At 43.3% G+C, this 15387-nt stretch overlaps 1 protein-coding gene across 1 annotated transcript in view; it reads left to right on the top strand.

The window, feature by feature from the left end:
• Positions 1–15387, top strand: part of LOC108887297 (glutamate receptor ionotropic, NMDA 2D) — a 48478-nt gene that overhangs the window by 23648 nt on the left and 9443 nt on the right. Inside the window, exons 7-15 of the mRNA XM_018682630.2 lie at positions 3719–3924; positions 4524–4692; positions 6105–6258; positions 6731–6856; positions 7766–7995; positions 8359–8519; positions 10405–10474; positions 10569–10686; positions 14820–15055. Of these exons, the coding sequence (XP_018538146.1) occupies positions 3719–3924; positions 4524–4692; positions 6105–6258; positions 6731–6856; positions 7766–7995; positions 8359–8519; positions 10405–10474; positions 10569–10686; positions 14820–15055 (1470 nt within the window). The remainder of the gene's footprint in view (positions 1–3718; positions 3925–4523; positions 4693–6104; positions 6259–6730; positions 6857–7765; positions 7996–8358; positions 8520–10404; positions 10475–10568; positions 10687–14819; positions 15056–15387) is intronic.

The following is a 15387-nucleotide window of genomic DNA, read 5'->3' as shown; positions in this document are numbered from 1 at the left end:
CGTATCTATAACATTGGAGTTGCACTTGGAAGTGATCACCTAATGGCCAGGGATCAATAATGAAAATAATCGCTAGTTGCAGCCCTGGAGTCATACACATGTACTCATATGTTTCATTCTTCGTCATTTAGTAGAACGCAATGTTCTGGTGTTGTTCTAATCAGTAGTTGCTGATTTGTTCTTATTTTCTGCCTGTGTAGTCAGGTCTTTGCTGCAAAGTGAAACACAGATTTAAATAGTGATGAAGATTTCTGGGTGTCATCACCATCTGGTTGTACACTCACCATTGTTTTGTGTGTTTGAGTGCCTTGTCTACATAACTGCATGCGCTGCTAACCAAGCACCAGTACCCCTGGCATGTCATGCATATTCTATAAAGCTGTGGTTTGTTCAGAAATCCTTAATACGGAGCCTTGTCACCTGTTGGAGATGTTTTCCCTTTAATACGCCAGGATTTTACCCTTGTCAGTGTCAGAAGAGAGAACGATGCTCATTTTCTCAACCACACACCAGCGCCTCGACACCGCACGGTACATGCATAAAGACGCACGGCACTTTTCAGAACATACACTCCGCAACTGAACATTATCACAAACACCGCACAAATACAAATACCGCCGCACCCACACAAGCTTCCACACATACACACACACACAAGCACGAATACACAAATACACACATTGGTGGTTCTCAGCCTCCTGCTGGTTTTAACAGCCCACCAGAGTCCAGTCTCAGCGTGTCGTAACATGCTGACTCCTGCCATATCCCTCAAATCCCTTTCAATTAGACGCTCCTGCGCTGGTCCTTCGACTCTGTGCAAACCCAGGGTACGAAACCCGCCCACATACGCACGCATCAGCAGACACACACATTCAAGCTTAGAGCTTCCACACAGACATCCACATGTGCAAACACTCTTCTCGCATAAACCCTATCACACACACACACACACACACACACACACACACACACAATGAGGATAAGATGCCTGTATCTGCCTATTATGCACATCCACGCTGTTGGCTCTCCCTGAATATTTAATGTTCTCTTTACAATGACTGCACCATTACCTAGAGCCCGGAAGCACCCAGCTTAGCTAACTGAAACACTGCAGACTACCACCGAAGGTTGTCCAGCATTAGCATGGCTTGTTTCGGCTATGGAGGCAGCACACAGAGCTAAGGGTTTCAGGATATTACCAGAAGTTAATGAACATTTATTAACGCCACTGACAGCTGCTAACGTTCCCAATCCTCAAACTTTTCCTCCAAACCAGAATATTTTCCACTTCCCAAAAATGCTCCACCAATTTGAGAAGTGGCAAGAGGTATTCTTAGATATCTGTGTGTGTGTGTGTTTGTGTGCTCTTTTCTGGGTATCTGTCTGATAGGGAGTGGAGTGTTCTCCCGTAAGCTCTATCTGTTTCCTGTCTGTGTTCCCTGAGTGTGTTTTGATTGAATGTCTGTTGCGGAGCTGCGGTCGAAGTGCAGTCGCAATACTGTCATTGTTGCCACCTCCTCCCCCTCTCTCTGCCAGTTCTTGCATTACACAGAGAGGCAGGCTGCACGAATCTGCCAAACTTTACTTTACTCTACTGGTGTGCTGAAGCACTCGCATTCGTATGTGTTTTTTACGTGTGTGTGTTGTAGTGTATATCTTCATGTATTTCCGTACGGGTGCACATGAGTATACAGTATGTGTGTGCACTTTCTTTTGCGTATGTCACCTCAGTTACGCTTGTCACGACACTCAGACGTAACTTTTATCAGGCGATCATGCCAGGATGTGTCAAGTTTTACAAAAAAACAAAAAGAGTCTGAATCTTCCTGGGTGTGGTTCTGCCCTCTGCTGCTTTCAAAAATGTGTATATCCCAGGCACAAGCATCCCACACATCCAGAGCACACATAAACAATGCAAAGAAATGGGGAAAACAGTGATACAGCCAAAGGGATGCTTGACAGACAGTTTCAGGTCAACAGTGGACACAGAACAATATGGTCTTGCAGCATCATCCAAGAACAGATTTTAAAAAGTCATCCTGAAATGACATCTGTAGCAATAAGTCCGCCCTCTACTCATGTGTTTTTTCCAGCATGCTAACACCTCCACAGCATTTTGGCCAGAGCTTGTCACACAAAACTTCTTAGATGGAAGAATAACTTAGTTTCCAGGCGATCCAGTGGTCTATAGCCAAGAGATGCAGATTTCTGCTTGTCACAGATACACTTCTGTCACCACAGTCCCTCAGGGAAGCCTACTTTGTGCAGTATGAAACTGTTAGTTACTTTTAGTTACTTTTAAGCTTATAATATTCAGTTTTTATTGAAACTGCAAGAGAGATGTTCAGTCATCTCTTCAGTCATTTTGTGGTCATAGTTGGTGGAGTAGCTACATTGGATTGTTTTATATTGTGTAGTTTATTTGTCTCCATCTGTAAAATGCAAGGATGGTCAAAATGATACAGTTTAATACAAGCTCTGGGTTAACAGACATGCAGTATTTTTTGCAGGGCTTGTTAGGATTGCATTACACAGTATTGGTGATGTATGTGATTATAAGAAAATGTATAACGATATAGGGCTGTTTTTATTTTAATAATGTTGAACCTTTTTAAAATTGTGCTTACCGAACAAATGCAGGTCCTTAACAGTAAAAGGTAGTGATGACTTTATAGCTTTACTGTGTAAACTCGTATTTAAAAATATGTGATAGATACAGTCTCACTCTATATGAGCATGCATATTAATGGGAGAAAATTAAAGTGGCTGAAGGCAATGACACAGGCAGCCAATTAAATATAAAACACTGTACTTAAAGCTTTCATGAAACAATGATTTTTCTGTTCTTCAGCTGGTTTGGCAACACCACCAATATCTGTGCGTTAAGATGTTAACAAAACCCTTTTTAAAGTCACTTGTAGCCCTACAGTCACTATCCCTTCCTATGCTGCAGTAGCTCTCACAAACATAAGGATACATGTTAATATTGTCTGTAACAGTGATTCATTCTGATTAAATATTTTGTTCTTAGATGTAGTACTATTTATTTACTTTTTAACCACCTCATAGCCATGTCAGTATGTTACCCTGTGATTCAGGTTCAACAGAGTTAACTACACAAATTTTAGTAGGAAACTTAAATGTTATCTGTATACATTTGACCCCATCAATAACAGCTTGAGGTGAAACCAACATTTAAATTCAATATTTGCAGTAATAGGTAATCCTATTACTGTAAATGAGTTACCACCCAAAACTGAATACAAATGCCATTAGATATATTTTGGGATGCTCTTTGAGGACACTTTATCTCTTCTTGTAGCCTATACAAACTGTCTTGACAGCAGCAGGCCCGTCCTGTTTCCAAGAATAGTTACATGAGTGGATTTCAATCATACATTTGGAAAGTCTTTACTTTGTTTACTTGAAATGCCAGTCTGCATGGGAAACAGCTTCACCTCCTTGATTTGATGTGATCAGATTATATTTTCTTCTGCCACAAACAATACATGTCTGTCTCTAACTTATTTTCATGGTGATCCTGTCTGCACGAAAACCTTATTAAGTATTGTAGAGATGACCTAGTTTTGTTTATCATTATAAACAAAGCTAGCATCCATTCAAATATAAAAACTAAATAAACCAAACTAAATAAAAAAAATACTGATTGTGGCTGCACTCCGCTCTTCTCTAATGTTTTTCTTGCCTGTTCCCCCAGGTAGGCTGGTGGGAGAACGGCGTGCTGAGGCTACGGTACCCAGCCTGGTCCCGCTATGGGCCATTCCTTAAACCACCTGATGACGCCCAGCACCTGCGCGTTGTCACGCTGGAGGAAAGGCCATTCGTCATTGTGGAGCTGGCAGACCCTGCATCCGGGACCTGCATCCGTGACTCGGTACCCTGCAGACGACCTCTTAATGCCAGGTTTGTAGAAAAGAAAGCTTGGATGATTAAGATTAGTTTTAGATTGATGTTTTATTATGTATGTGATGGTACTCAGACAAAATTAAAATTTCCGCAAGTGTCACTGTAGGGAAATGATAAGAAAAACAGCAGCTTCTCCACTTTATTTACCAGCGTTATCAATGGAGTTCCAAAGCTCTCGTGATGCCATGCAATTGAGGTGACATCAATCACCTATCAAAACTGTGGTCTCTTCACTGCCTGACCATAATCAATAGCAGACTGCTCTCCAGAGGATCAGTGGAATGACTCAGGGGTCTGGAATCAGATATGACCACTGTGGAGCTTTATGGTTCATCAGCTTCTGAAGGGATGACAGCAGCTATCCTACACTGGTCGATCAAACCTGTCACCAAGCACTCGGCCACAATATTCCTTTTCTCTGACCATTTCCTTCTGTTTTCTTTTCCTTTCCTTTGTCCCTCTTTCCTTTCCTTTCCTTTTGTAACTCATCCATTTTTGAAATGCACCATTACACCTCAATCAGGATGCAGTTTTTTTTAAGGCTTTAGTTTGTTTAGTTTCTTACTCCTTGTTCCTTCTTTGTGACTCTTTCCCAGTGCCATCCACGAGGGCGTGGCTCCCATGAAGCAGTGCTGCAAAGGCTTCTGCATTGACATCCTCAAGAGACTGGCCAAGATTGTTGTCTTCACCTATGACCTTTACTTAGTGACCAATGGGAAACATGGGAAGAAAATTGATGGGGTTTGGAACGGCATGGTTGGAGAGGCAAGTCTTTGTTTATGTGTGTGTTGGTGCCTTTGGTTCTGCCTGTCTGCCTTTTTGAGCAATGTGTTCTCAATGTTGGTCCAGTGTCACTTGTGCATGTGTGAAAGGTGTGTGTGTGTGTGTAGGTGTGGGGGGTTATATTTGCATCTCTGCATATTTTGTGTTGCTTTTCCACCCAACAAGTCGCATAGTAGCATTCCTCAGACTGTGCTCCTGTGTCCTGGGTGACTGGTTAAACGCTATGTGTCACATCAATCGCTGTGAGAGTTATGGCCACTTAACCACTGCCGGCACTCAGACAGCTGTCATTTATTATACACACGCACGCACACACAAATGTGCCGACATGGACATACCCTGTAATAGAGGACAAAAATCACACAGTTACACAAATTAGATGGACAAGCATGATGGCTAACCCACGCAGCGAACACATGGTCTCCTGCAAACACATCCCTACAGTGTCTTTATCTACACACAGACACACATCTTTGTACACACATAAGCACATAGAAATCACAAAGACACACGTACACACATTGTCAGACACCCCCTGGCTAGTTGCGATTAGTCCTTGATATTTTCTTGGCAATACTCACTGAGGTTCATGATCCCCCATCAAGAAAAGACACAAAGATGCTGGCAGAAAAAACAAAACAAAAAAAACAAAAAACAAACAAGCATACAAACAGACAAGCACACACAAATGCTCACACACATACTGCGATCGATATGGGGGCTGCTGTTTCATTGAAGCGCCCCGCTGTTTCTATCTTTGTCCCGTAGGGAACTTGCCAAACACCAGTTGTCACGGGTTCCAAAACAGTTCCACTGCGCTCTCCGGCTCGATCATTTATAACTTGAGCCCGGGCCAGAGCTGTCTGTCGAATCTATTTTCACATGCAAAAGGCCAAGCGAATTTTGTTTTCTCAAACTAATGTCAGTCTTTTGATCAGATGTTCCAAAGCCTGCCATTCTTTGATCAGGTAATCCAGAGACTTGGCAAAGTTGAGAGGAGGGTGCTTTGCTTTCCGCTTCGCTTCATTTTTCTGCTGATTTGCTCTGAAGAGCGGATGTGCCATGTCTAATGTAGATTAACATTTCACTTGTACAATCAGCAGACACAGCGGTTTTCAGGTTTTTCTAGATGGTGGCATGGAGGAGACGGGCCCAAGCTCATTTTATATGCTAAAGAGATGCACAAGAGCCACGTGTTCAGTATTTGTGCCTGATTGAATTCTTGGCCTTTCTCATGCAGGCACATCCGAGGATGTACAAAGGGTCAGGGTGCAGAAATGTCACCATCTCACCTGGAAACAAACCTTTGTGGGCTTGCTTTGTCTATCTGTAACCGCTACAGGAATTACCCATTATTAGGTTTCTTTCTTAACGCTGGTTCTTGTCCTCTTTAGGTGGTATACAAGCGAGCGGACATGGCCATTGGCTCGCTGACTATCAATGAGGAGAGGTCAGAGGTTGTGGATTTCTCTGTCCCTTTTGTGGAGACGGGGATCAGTGTCATGGTCTCCCGTAGCAACGGAACTGTCTCACCGTCCGCTTTCTTAGGTAAGAGGCTCTGTTTGTGGGAGGCGTCTAGCTGATGTACAGAATCTAATCTAATTGTGAAGTGTTGAGTTTGCATAAAATGCCTCGGTCTTTGGCTGCTGGTCCTTACATTTAGATTAGCCATTACTTTTTCTTAGCTGCCTGTGTCTACCCAACTTATAGTTTCACTCTGTCAGCAGAGTCGAGGCTCCAGCGGGAGAGCAGTGTTATTGGCCTATAGACTGCATTGAAATGATTGTAAAAAAAGAAGAAGAGAGAAACCGTGTTTATGGACTTCTAGAGAATATATTTGCTCCAGTGGTTGCTATTTTCACTGCATATATACAGTATATATACAGTAAATGTGCCAGATTTATGAAACTTTCTTGTCCCTTCTATTGATGAGACAAACACTAATACAAATAATGATATACAAAACTGTCCAGTAGACTCTTATGTGTTTATGTGAGTCTTTTTTTGTTTCCCTTCAAAGAGCCCTACAGTCCAGCGGTGTGGGTGATGATGTTCGTCATGTGCCTGACCGTGGTGGCTGTGACTGTCTTTATTTTTGAGTTCTTCAGCCCTGTGGGCTACAACCGCAGTCTCCAGAATGGCAAGAGTGAGTGATGGGTCTAAGCTGTCTGTGTTTCCCCGTCTGATAGATGGGTCTGCGTGCAGTCCATCACTGTTGCCACATGAATCAAATGGACAAACACTAAACACACTCCTGGAATGTGGTTAAAAAAATTCAAAATGAAGATATTTTTTAAGCATGACTGTGTCAACTTTTTTGTCTCAATTGAGTTTGTTTGCTTACTATCTGACCAGTTAGGTGTCACATTTAAAAAGAACTGATGAATGTTTTCAATGTGCTGCCTTTAGTCCTGAACTGTGAGTGTGGCAAAGAGGAAATTATACCTATAGTATGCTGAGCTGCATCCAAGTATTCTTAATATTGAAGCAGCCATTTATTATTCAACAGCATAGTTTGTACCTCTGTGATATTCAGTATGCCTGATGCCTCGGTCCAATACCCAGCCCGACTCGCCTCTTTTACTGCATGATTGCTGTGCTCTACATAATTTTACCTCTCTGTCATCCTCCCATATATCCCTCTCATTCACTCGCATCCCTCCTTCCTTCCTCCTTTATTCCTGTCATATAAAGGCAGGAGTGTTTGAGACCTTTGAATGGTGATTTGCACCAAGTGGTTTAATCATTTGTAAGATCACGCTGCAGCTGAATCGAAAGCTTCCACCCTCAAAACGTATAGTCACAGCCTTATGAGCTTTGGCGTCAAAAAGCCTGCGAGGTATTTTAATATACAGTAAACCCATTTTACAGATCATTCAGGGAAGTTTAATTTGAATCTGCTGCTTCATCTGCAGTCAGATGTTACTGAATACACTATTGTGCCATGTACTCGCTGGATTGCTGTCTAGAAAAAGATTTATGTTACAACTACTCATTACGCTCAAATGTCTTTCTTTATTTCTCACCCCCCCACCCCCAAAATCATCCTGGGCAGAGGCTGGGGGATCCACTTTCACTATAGGAAAGTCTGTATGGCTTTTGTGGGCCATTGTCTTCAACAACTCTGTGCCAGTGGAGAACCCCAGAGGAACCACCAGCAAGATCATGGTGCTGATCTGGGCCTTCTTTGCTGTCATCTTCCTGGCCTCCTACACTGCTAACCTGGCTGCTTTCATGATCCAGGAGGAGTACATTGACACGGTGTCGGGCCTCTCGGACAAGAAGGTACTTCATCGCTTGAATACTGATTAAGTAGGGAAAGCAGAAGGAGAATTAAAGTCTTAGAGTGAGCCAAATCCCATGCATTTGAATGTTAAATTGATTAAAGCACAGGAATTTAGAAATGAATAAAATCTCATTTAACATAACTCAATTACCACAGTTCTTGAATACTTAAAAAGACAGTTCTAAATACTACTTTAAGTCCACGGACTGCTCTCTTTTCAAAGATTTGACTGTGCATGGAGTGTTGTAAGTTAGTCTGGAAACTGGACAGAAATAGGTCAGACAGATTGGTGCACAGCCTGGTATGTCTCATGCCCCTTCCGTCCCCCCGCCCGCCTCCCTCGCCTCCCTTTGCTCTGCTAGTTTCAGCATCCCGAGGAGCAGTATCCACCTCTGAAGTTTGGCACAGTGCCCAATGGGAGTACAGAAAAAAACATCCGCTCCAACTACCCAGACATGCACCAGTACATGGGCAAATACAACCAGAAAGGGGTGGAGGACGCCATACTCAACCTCAAGACCGGGTCTGTTTGCCTTTTCCCTACATCTTGCTTTTTTGCTTTTGTTTTCTAGCTGTCTCTGTTCAAGCATGCTTGTTTATTAAATTAAGTTGTTAAAATTGTCCAAACTTTCCTCAGGCAAATATAAAACTATACTGTTGTTTGCTTGAGAAATCGTTTTGCCTTTATAAGCTTACAACAACAACAACCAAGATGCTCATAACAAATGATTAAGTACAATTTTTTATGTCTGTCTTTTTAAATCCACAAGTTTAAAAAGAAACAGGCAAAACTGACACAACAAAATTGAGGTACACAAGATACTCTCTCTTAGCAGCCATTCTTTTTTGATAAATCTCACCAAAACAAGAATCTCTTCATTAAAAGGCCAACTCAACATATTTCCTTTAGACAAAATCAAAAACAAATCAAGATTGTTTAATGATTTATTTTTGGATAGTGGGTTCCTTTAGGTCACTGAAAATTGGGTAAACTGAAATAGAAGCGATGAAATAACATTTGTCAAAAAACAAAGATGGTGGAATAGGCCTGTCATGATTAGACTTAATTATTTAAATAACAATTTAGAATTGTCATCTTTTTGCTAGAAGACAATCTGTGATTCTTCAGATGATAAAGGGCCCACAACTGTGAAGTGTGCAAATTAATTGTTGTATCATGGAATTGTCAAAGGAGGAATTTACAAAGTTTTTGTTTTTCTCTTCAGATGAAACATGGCCACATTTAAGTAGTACTAAAAACTCTTCTACTCAAGACTAGTGTCACAATTGTTATTAGATCTTTGACAGCTGACAAAATGAGGACCATTCACCAAAATCTATTTATGTACATCTCATGATAATGCATCTAATTGAATCTAATCCATATGTTTATCAGTATATTTTCTTTTTGGCAGGGTCTGCTATTCTTTGTCGTTAGCTTTTAATGTTCTCACTCTTGTACTAGCAGGCCATCATACACAGTGGCACTCTTTTCAACTCCGACTAACATTTCACATCTTTTGTCATACTTCCTGCTTTCCTTCACAGATTCTCTCACCTTTACTCTCTCTATCTCTCCCTCCCCACCTTCACTGCTATCTCCACCCACCCACACAGTGCAGCAGCGTTTTCCCTCTCCAGTTTCTAGTAGAATCTCTATCACCCGTCATGTGTTGGATAATCCCAGTTTACTTCATCCTAAGCCTCTGTCATCGTTTCTCCCTCCCCATTGCCTCGACACCACAATTATAACTCAGTGTCAACACGCACAAAAAATGAGAAACTCCTGCTCTTTTCCCGCTATTCCTTAGTACCTATCTTTCTCATCCCCTCATTCCTCATCTGCCCTCCTATCTTCTCCATTTCCCTCCTTTCTCCTTTTCTTTTTCACTCCATTCTTTCCCCTCCCAGTGTGCTTCCTCGGTGTGTCTGTATTTAAACTTTATAATCCTCATCACTCTCTGGCTCTATCCCGTGTCTTTTCCCCCTGAAGTGTGTAAATCTTTCCCCCCTCTCTCTCCCTCTCCCTGTCACCGTGCTCTTCGCACCGTATAAATCCCCACCCTCCTCCTCTCCGCCGGATCCTCCACCACCTTCCCGCTCCCTCTTACTCACACATCTCTCCCTGATCTCTGCCTTATTTTATTCTCCTTGTGTTTTCACTCTTTCCGCCTAGCCTGCTTTACTATTCCACCCTTCCTCCCTTTTCTTGTTATGATTTAACTTTTCATGCCCTCTCTATCATTCTGTGCACCTGTCTGCTGTATATTTTTGCACCCCAACTCTTCCCAGGTACATCGCCAAGATCCACCTTTATACCTCCTCCCCAGCCTCAGTCGGTCTCGCCATCGCTCTGCTCCCTCTCTCCCATTAAATGATGAATGACTTCTCCCTTGATCCCTTTACAGGAAACTGGATGCTTTTATTTATGACGCTGCAGTATTGAACTATATGGCCAGGAAGGACGAAGGTTGTAAGGTGAGGCATTATTGTTCACGCGCTGTGGATTCAACATACATGTTTGCCTCTTTTTCGATTTTTTTTAATCCCTGCACATTGTCCCTTTTCCAAGGTGATGACCATAGGCTCGGGGAAGGTTTTTGCCACCACAGGCTACGGTATCGCCCTGCACAAAAACTCACGCTGGAAACGTCCTCTTGACCTGGCCCTGCTGCAGCTGGTGGGAGATGGTAAGAACTATACGGGGAGGGGAGGAAAATAATTAGGACAATGGAGGGGCAAAGGGAAGGTTATGGGTAAAATGACAAGATAGAGAAACGAGCAACACAGTAGCACAAGGGTGGGGAGTGGATGGAGGACACAGGGGGTAGATGAATGAGAGGATGTTGAGAAGTGGATGGGGGAGTATAAGGTGTGGAGAGAGTAACGGCTGTAAGGGTTTTTGATTGTGACATAGGGAATAATGGTGTGTAGGAGAGGATGATGGTGCAGCTAAAGAGGTTTGTGGGTCTCTTTATTGGCCAGAAGAGAGAAGGAGAAATAAAGGTGGGGGTGGGAGCAAGAATAGAGTGTCATTTTGTTCATTTTGAGCATTGCAGAAACGACTTGATTCTGTTGGTGAAAGTGCACAAGCCCCTCCCCCTTTTCACTCCTCTCAGTCTGTCTGATTTTCACTCTCTTTCTCCTCTTCTCCTGCTTCGACCGGTAAAAGAAAAAAGGATTTGCTTGTGTGAGTCAGTGTCATCTCATTAGAGATTAGCTGAGACTGACACAGAGCGAGAGAGAGAAAGGAAGTGTGAGAAAAAAAAAACTGAGGAGAAACACCTGAAAATACCCTAAACACAAGATGTGGAAAGAGTGCGCTGAAGCAAAAAGAGTTATAGAAAATGGATCGGATAATTGAATAATTGATAGCTATGGGAGCATTATTAGTATGCTGCTTGTCCGCTGCACAGACTTGTGTCTAGGATTAATCCATGGGAGGACGGTTCCTTGTGTTTGACAGAGAGAATCTGTTTTTAGCAATAGTTGTCAGAACACTAATGCTTGATTGTCATTTTACACAGTCCGCCACACGCATTTATTGTCTCAATCGGATGCTGCTTGTTTGGCTTTTCCTCATGTTTTAAATCAGCTTTGCTTATGGCGTGGCGGACAAAGCCCTTTAGCTGTTTCTGGCACGCAGACACTTTAGCTGCTTACACACTGATAATGCCAATTTGGTGCCAAGATCTATTAAATAAGACTGACGTCTGGAGCTGAATAGCTGGACCTGGGAAAAGATGTGTGTTTTTGTGAGTAAGAAAAACAGGGAGCCCAGACAGCCATGACTATGTCTGTTTCTTTTAACTGCATGCCCTTGTCCTTCCGTCTGTTCTGTGCAGCAAAAGCCCTTAGCATCAGCTGTGTACACTGGATGGATCTAGTTACAGGGTGGTGTTGAATGCTGAGGGTTCTAGTTGTAGGCAGGCATTATTGGAGTGGATTACTAAGGAAGAGGATTAGTTTGTTTGGATATGGAGGGAGGGAGCGGGGGCTCACATTCAGCGTGCCCTCTCAACAATCGCCCTGCGGCTCAAGGACTCAGCATCACACCTTCAGCTGGGCTAAATCATGTCACAGTGTTACATCATTATTGTACCATGCTGCGTTGAGTCATATCATTTTTACAACTGCATTAGAGGATAGAGGGGCACTAGAGAAGTCCGCCACTGCTTTGTCAACCCTGTGAGTGTATTGTTCTCCTTGTTGTAGCCTCTGGTGATTCATACCATGGCTTTAAGAGATGGTCCATTGATCTCACTACAACTTGTTTCCTGATAAAGGAAAAACTGCTGAGTAGCAAGATTTGCCTTTTTTCCTCTTATCAGATCCACTTCTATTTTTTGCATAGTATCATGATTTTGATTCCAAGAATATATTATTCAGTGTGTAGATATTTAAAAAATGTGAGAAGCTGGGAGGAGGCTGGCAGGATGTTTTTTTTTTTTTTCCAGAAATCTCTTGCAATGAATGCCAAGAGGTTTGTCATGTTGTGATAAAAGCAGGGGATTGTTCGGGTCATGGTTTACTGCTCAACAACTGTGGAGCTCAGCGTCTCTGGACATGCCTGGCATCACGCCACATCTGGCACACTGCAGAATGCAAGCGTGCACACAGCCACATGCACACACAAAAACGAAGACACACAAGTACGGTTTCCTTTATTAAATAATGTCTTTGTGGTGCATGCCAGTTCCGTGTTCACTGGGTGCCAGCTCTACCTGACCTGACCTGCCAGGAACGACAGAGGTGGAGTGTGGATTTGACACACCTGTCAGATTTGGCAGGCCTGAGCTGGCAGCGACTGAGAGGTAGAGACAACTGCCATCACAAAGGTCTAAGGGAGGGAAGAAACAGGCGCAGTGAGAAGAGAGTCAGATTGTAAAAAGAGGGAGACGAAGAAGCACAAGATGAATCACTGGAAGTCAAATGGCAGGAAAAGCCAGGAGATGAGACTTAGAGCTTACAGAAGGGGATTTGGCTGGGACTTGTGAAGTGGAGGACAGACATGAGACTACCTGTTTATCCGTACCCCTCACTAAGACACTTGCTGTTTTCACATCAGGCACCTGTTTGGACACATCGCTGCTACTGAAGGTCAATGACACCATTAAGTCCTCTTCAGTGGGGCTATACTCTGAAGTTAAAAACAGACCTTTGTGTCTTAAAATGTATGTGTGTATGAGTGAATCCGAGACGGGAGTTGTTACCTGAGTCTGCCAGTGGGCTGCAGTAGCACTGTGTCCATCTGTTGCTGTAGCTGGAGGCCACGGCTGATTGGCTAATGATGTTCTACAGGAGACACATTAGCCAGATCACACAGATGACTGAGTCGGCAGCAACTAAGCTACACCAGCACAGCTAATGATGGCACAAATGAAAAGTTTGAATTTTCTCAGAGCAGCGTAGTGTTACGATTAGATGCCTGGACTTGTCAGCTTTTAAACCCTGCTGTAGCCGTTTTATCTTGAAATAAGTCGGACTGTAATATGCAGTAAAATGCAACATTCAGACCTGTTTATTGCAGCGCTGCTCATCCCGCCATTGCTATTAGCATAACAGAAAGCTCTCATTATGGGATCTGTTGGAGAATACGGCTCCTTAATTCCATCATGAATCATACGCTGCATCTTCTGGCTGTCCATCACTATGGTTACACCAGCAACCCCCGCAGCCAATCACAGGTTCAGCAGGAAAGCACGGTTTTGTTAGGCCGGAGAGATCATAAATGAAAAGCCAGAGTTGTGAGTAGAGTGGTCTTGCTTGGTTCCTGGTAGGTTAACAGATGGGAATCTTGAATCCCCCCAGAGTTTACCACCTTGATGGAGATTCTGACCATCTCTCCACCACAATTAAATGATTATGATCTTCTCTCTCTGCCTCTGTCTCTGTCCCTCCCTATCAGTTCTCTCTCTATCCTCACATTTTTCCCTCTTTTTCTCTCCCCTCATCCTCTTCAAGCCGAGGAGTGTTCCCGCTGTTTGTCATAATGACACAATCTCAGCCTCTCGTCCTCCATCTCTGCTTCCCTTGTTCCAGCTCCCTCTAACTCCCTCTGTCTCTCTGTCTGTCTCATTTCCCTTGATGCGTTCGTGGATGGAGAAAGAGTGCCACTCCCTCTCTCTCTTTATAAAACATTCTTCCCAACTCTCTCATTACCTCTCTCCCTCTGCTCCATGCTTGTTCAGCCTATCCAACCATCTCACTGTGGCTCCTGGTCTCCCCTTCTCTTCTTCTCCTCATTTACTCTGGGTTACATTGTTGAGATTAGGTTGTCGGTGCCATTTTACTTCTCAGTGCTACTTCATTATTTTGGACTCTCTCTCTCTGTCTCAGTCTCCTTCCTCTTCGTTACTTTGGACACAGTGCTGCTTTTTGTATTATTGACCTCTGACCTTGAGGAGTCACCTTGGATAATGGGCAAACAGCAAGAAACACTGTAGACCTGTACCTTAGTGCTTATTATTAGTCTTTTTGTTTCTCTGTGTGTCCCTTGTCAGCATCTATCTATCTATCTGTCTGTCTGTCCACTCTTGAAATAACCTCAAGCCTCCCAGCCTTATTTCGTCTTCTATCCAACATGATCCCTTCTCACATCTCTTAACCCCTTTATATTGTGTCTTTTCCACTCCTTCCTTCCATCTTTCTTTTTTGTGCACTTCAATCCTCTTCTCTTCCCTCCACTCTCTCTCTCTCTCTCTCTCTCTTTTGTTAACCCCTCTCTACTTTTACCCCCTTTTAACCTCATCCATTTCCCTTTTCCCACTTCTCTTCCTCATCCTTGCCCACCCTCCATTCCCCCCACCCTTCCCCTTTCCAGATGAGATTGAGATGCTGGAGCGCCTCTGGCTGTCAGGTATTTGCCATAATGACAAAATTGAGGTGATGAGCAGTAAACTGGATATTGACAACATGGCCGGGGTCTTCTACATGCTGCTGGTGGCTATGGGCCTCAGTCTTCTGGTGTTTGCTTGGGAACATTTGGTCTATTGGAAGCTGCGCCACTGCATGGCCACCAGTTCTGGCAAATTAGACTTTCTCCTGGCAATCAGCAGGGTAAGTGTTTTTGTCCATGTGTGTAGTGTTTTCCTGCACTAGAATACTAAATGTCTTAAATTTCACCCTGTTAAAACCCCTTTTTGTGGCAAGCAATAAGTTTTCCCTCAATTTCGTGGACTTAAACCAACCTGCACTAAAACGGGACAACACGATTGGAACCAAAACGCTGTGCATTTAATAATATTCACATACATGTGTAGGCATGTGTGTTCCCGCCTCTGTGTGCCCTTATCTGTTACTGAGTGCGAGTGTTTGAAAGTGCGAGGTCTGGGGGTCGATTCAATTCCACTCAGTCAATTCAGGAGATTAATTGAAATTCAATTCTGCTC

The sequence above is a fragment of the Lates calcarifer genome, linkage group LG15 (assembly GCF_001640805.2).
Source record: "Lates calcarifer isolate ASB-BC8 linkage group LG15, TLL_Latcal_v3, whole genome shotgun sequence".
Lineage (NCBI taxonomy): Eukaryota > Metazoa > Chordata > Actinopteri > Centropomidae > Lates > Lates calcarifer.
This window is presented reverse-complemented; position numbering and strand designations above follow the sequence as displayed.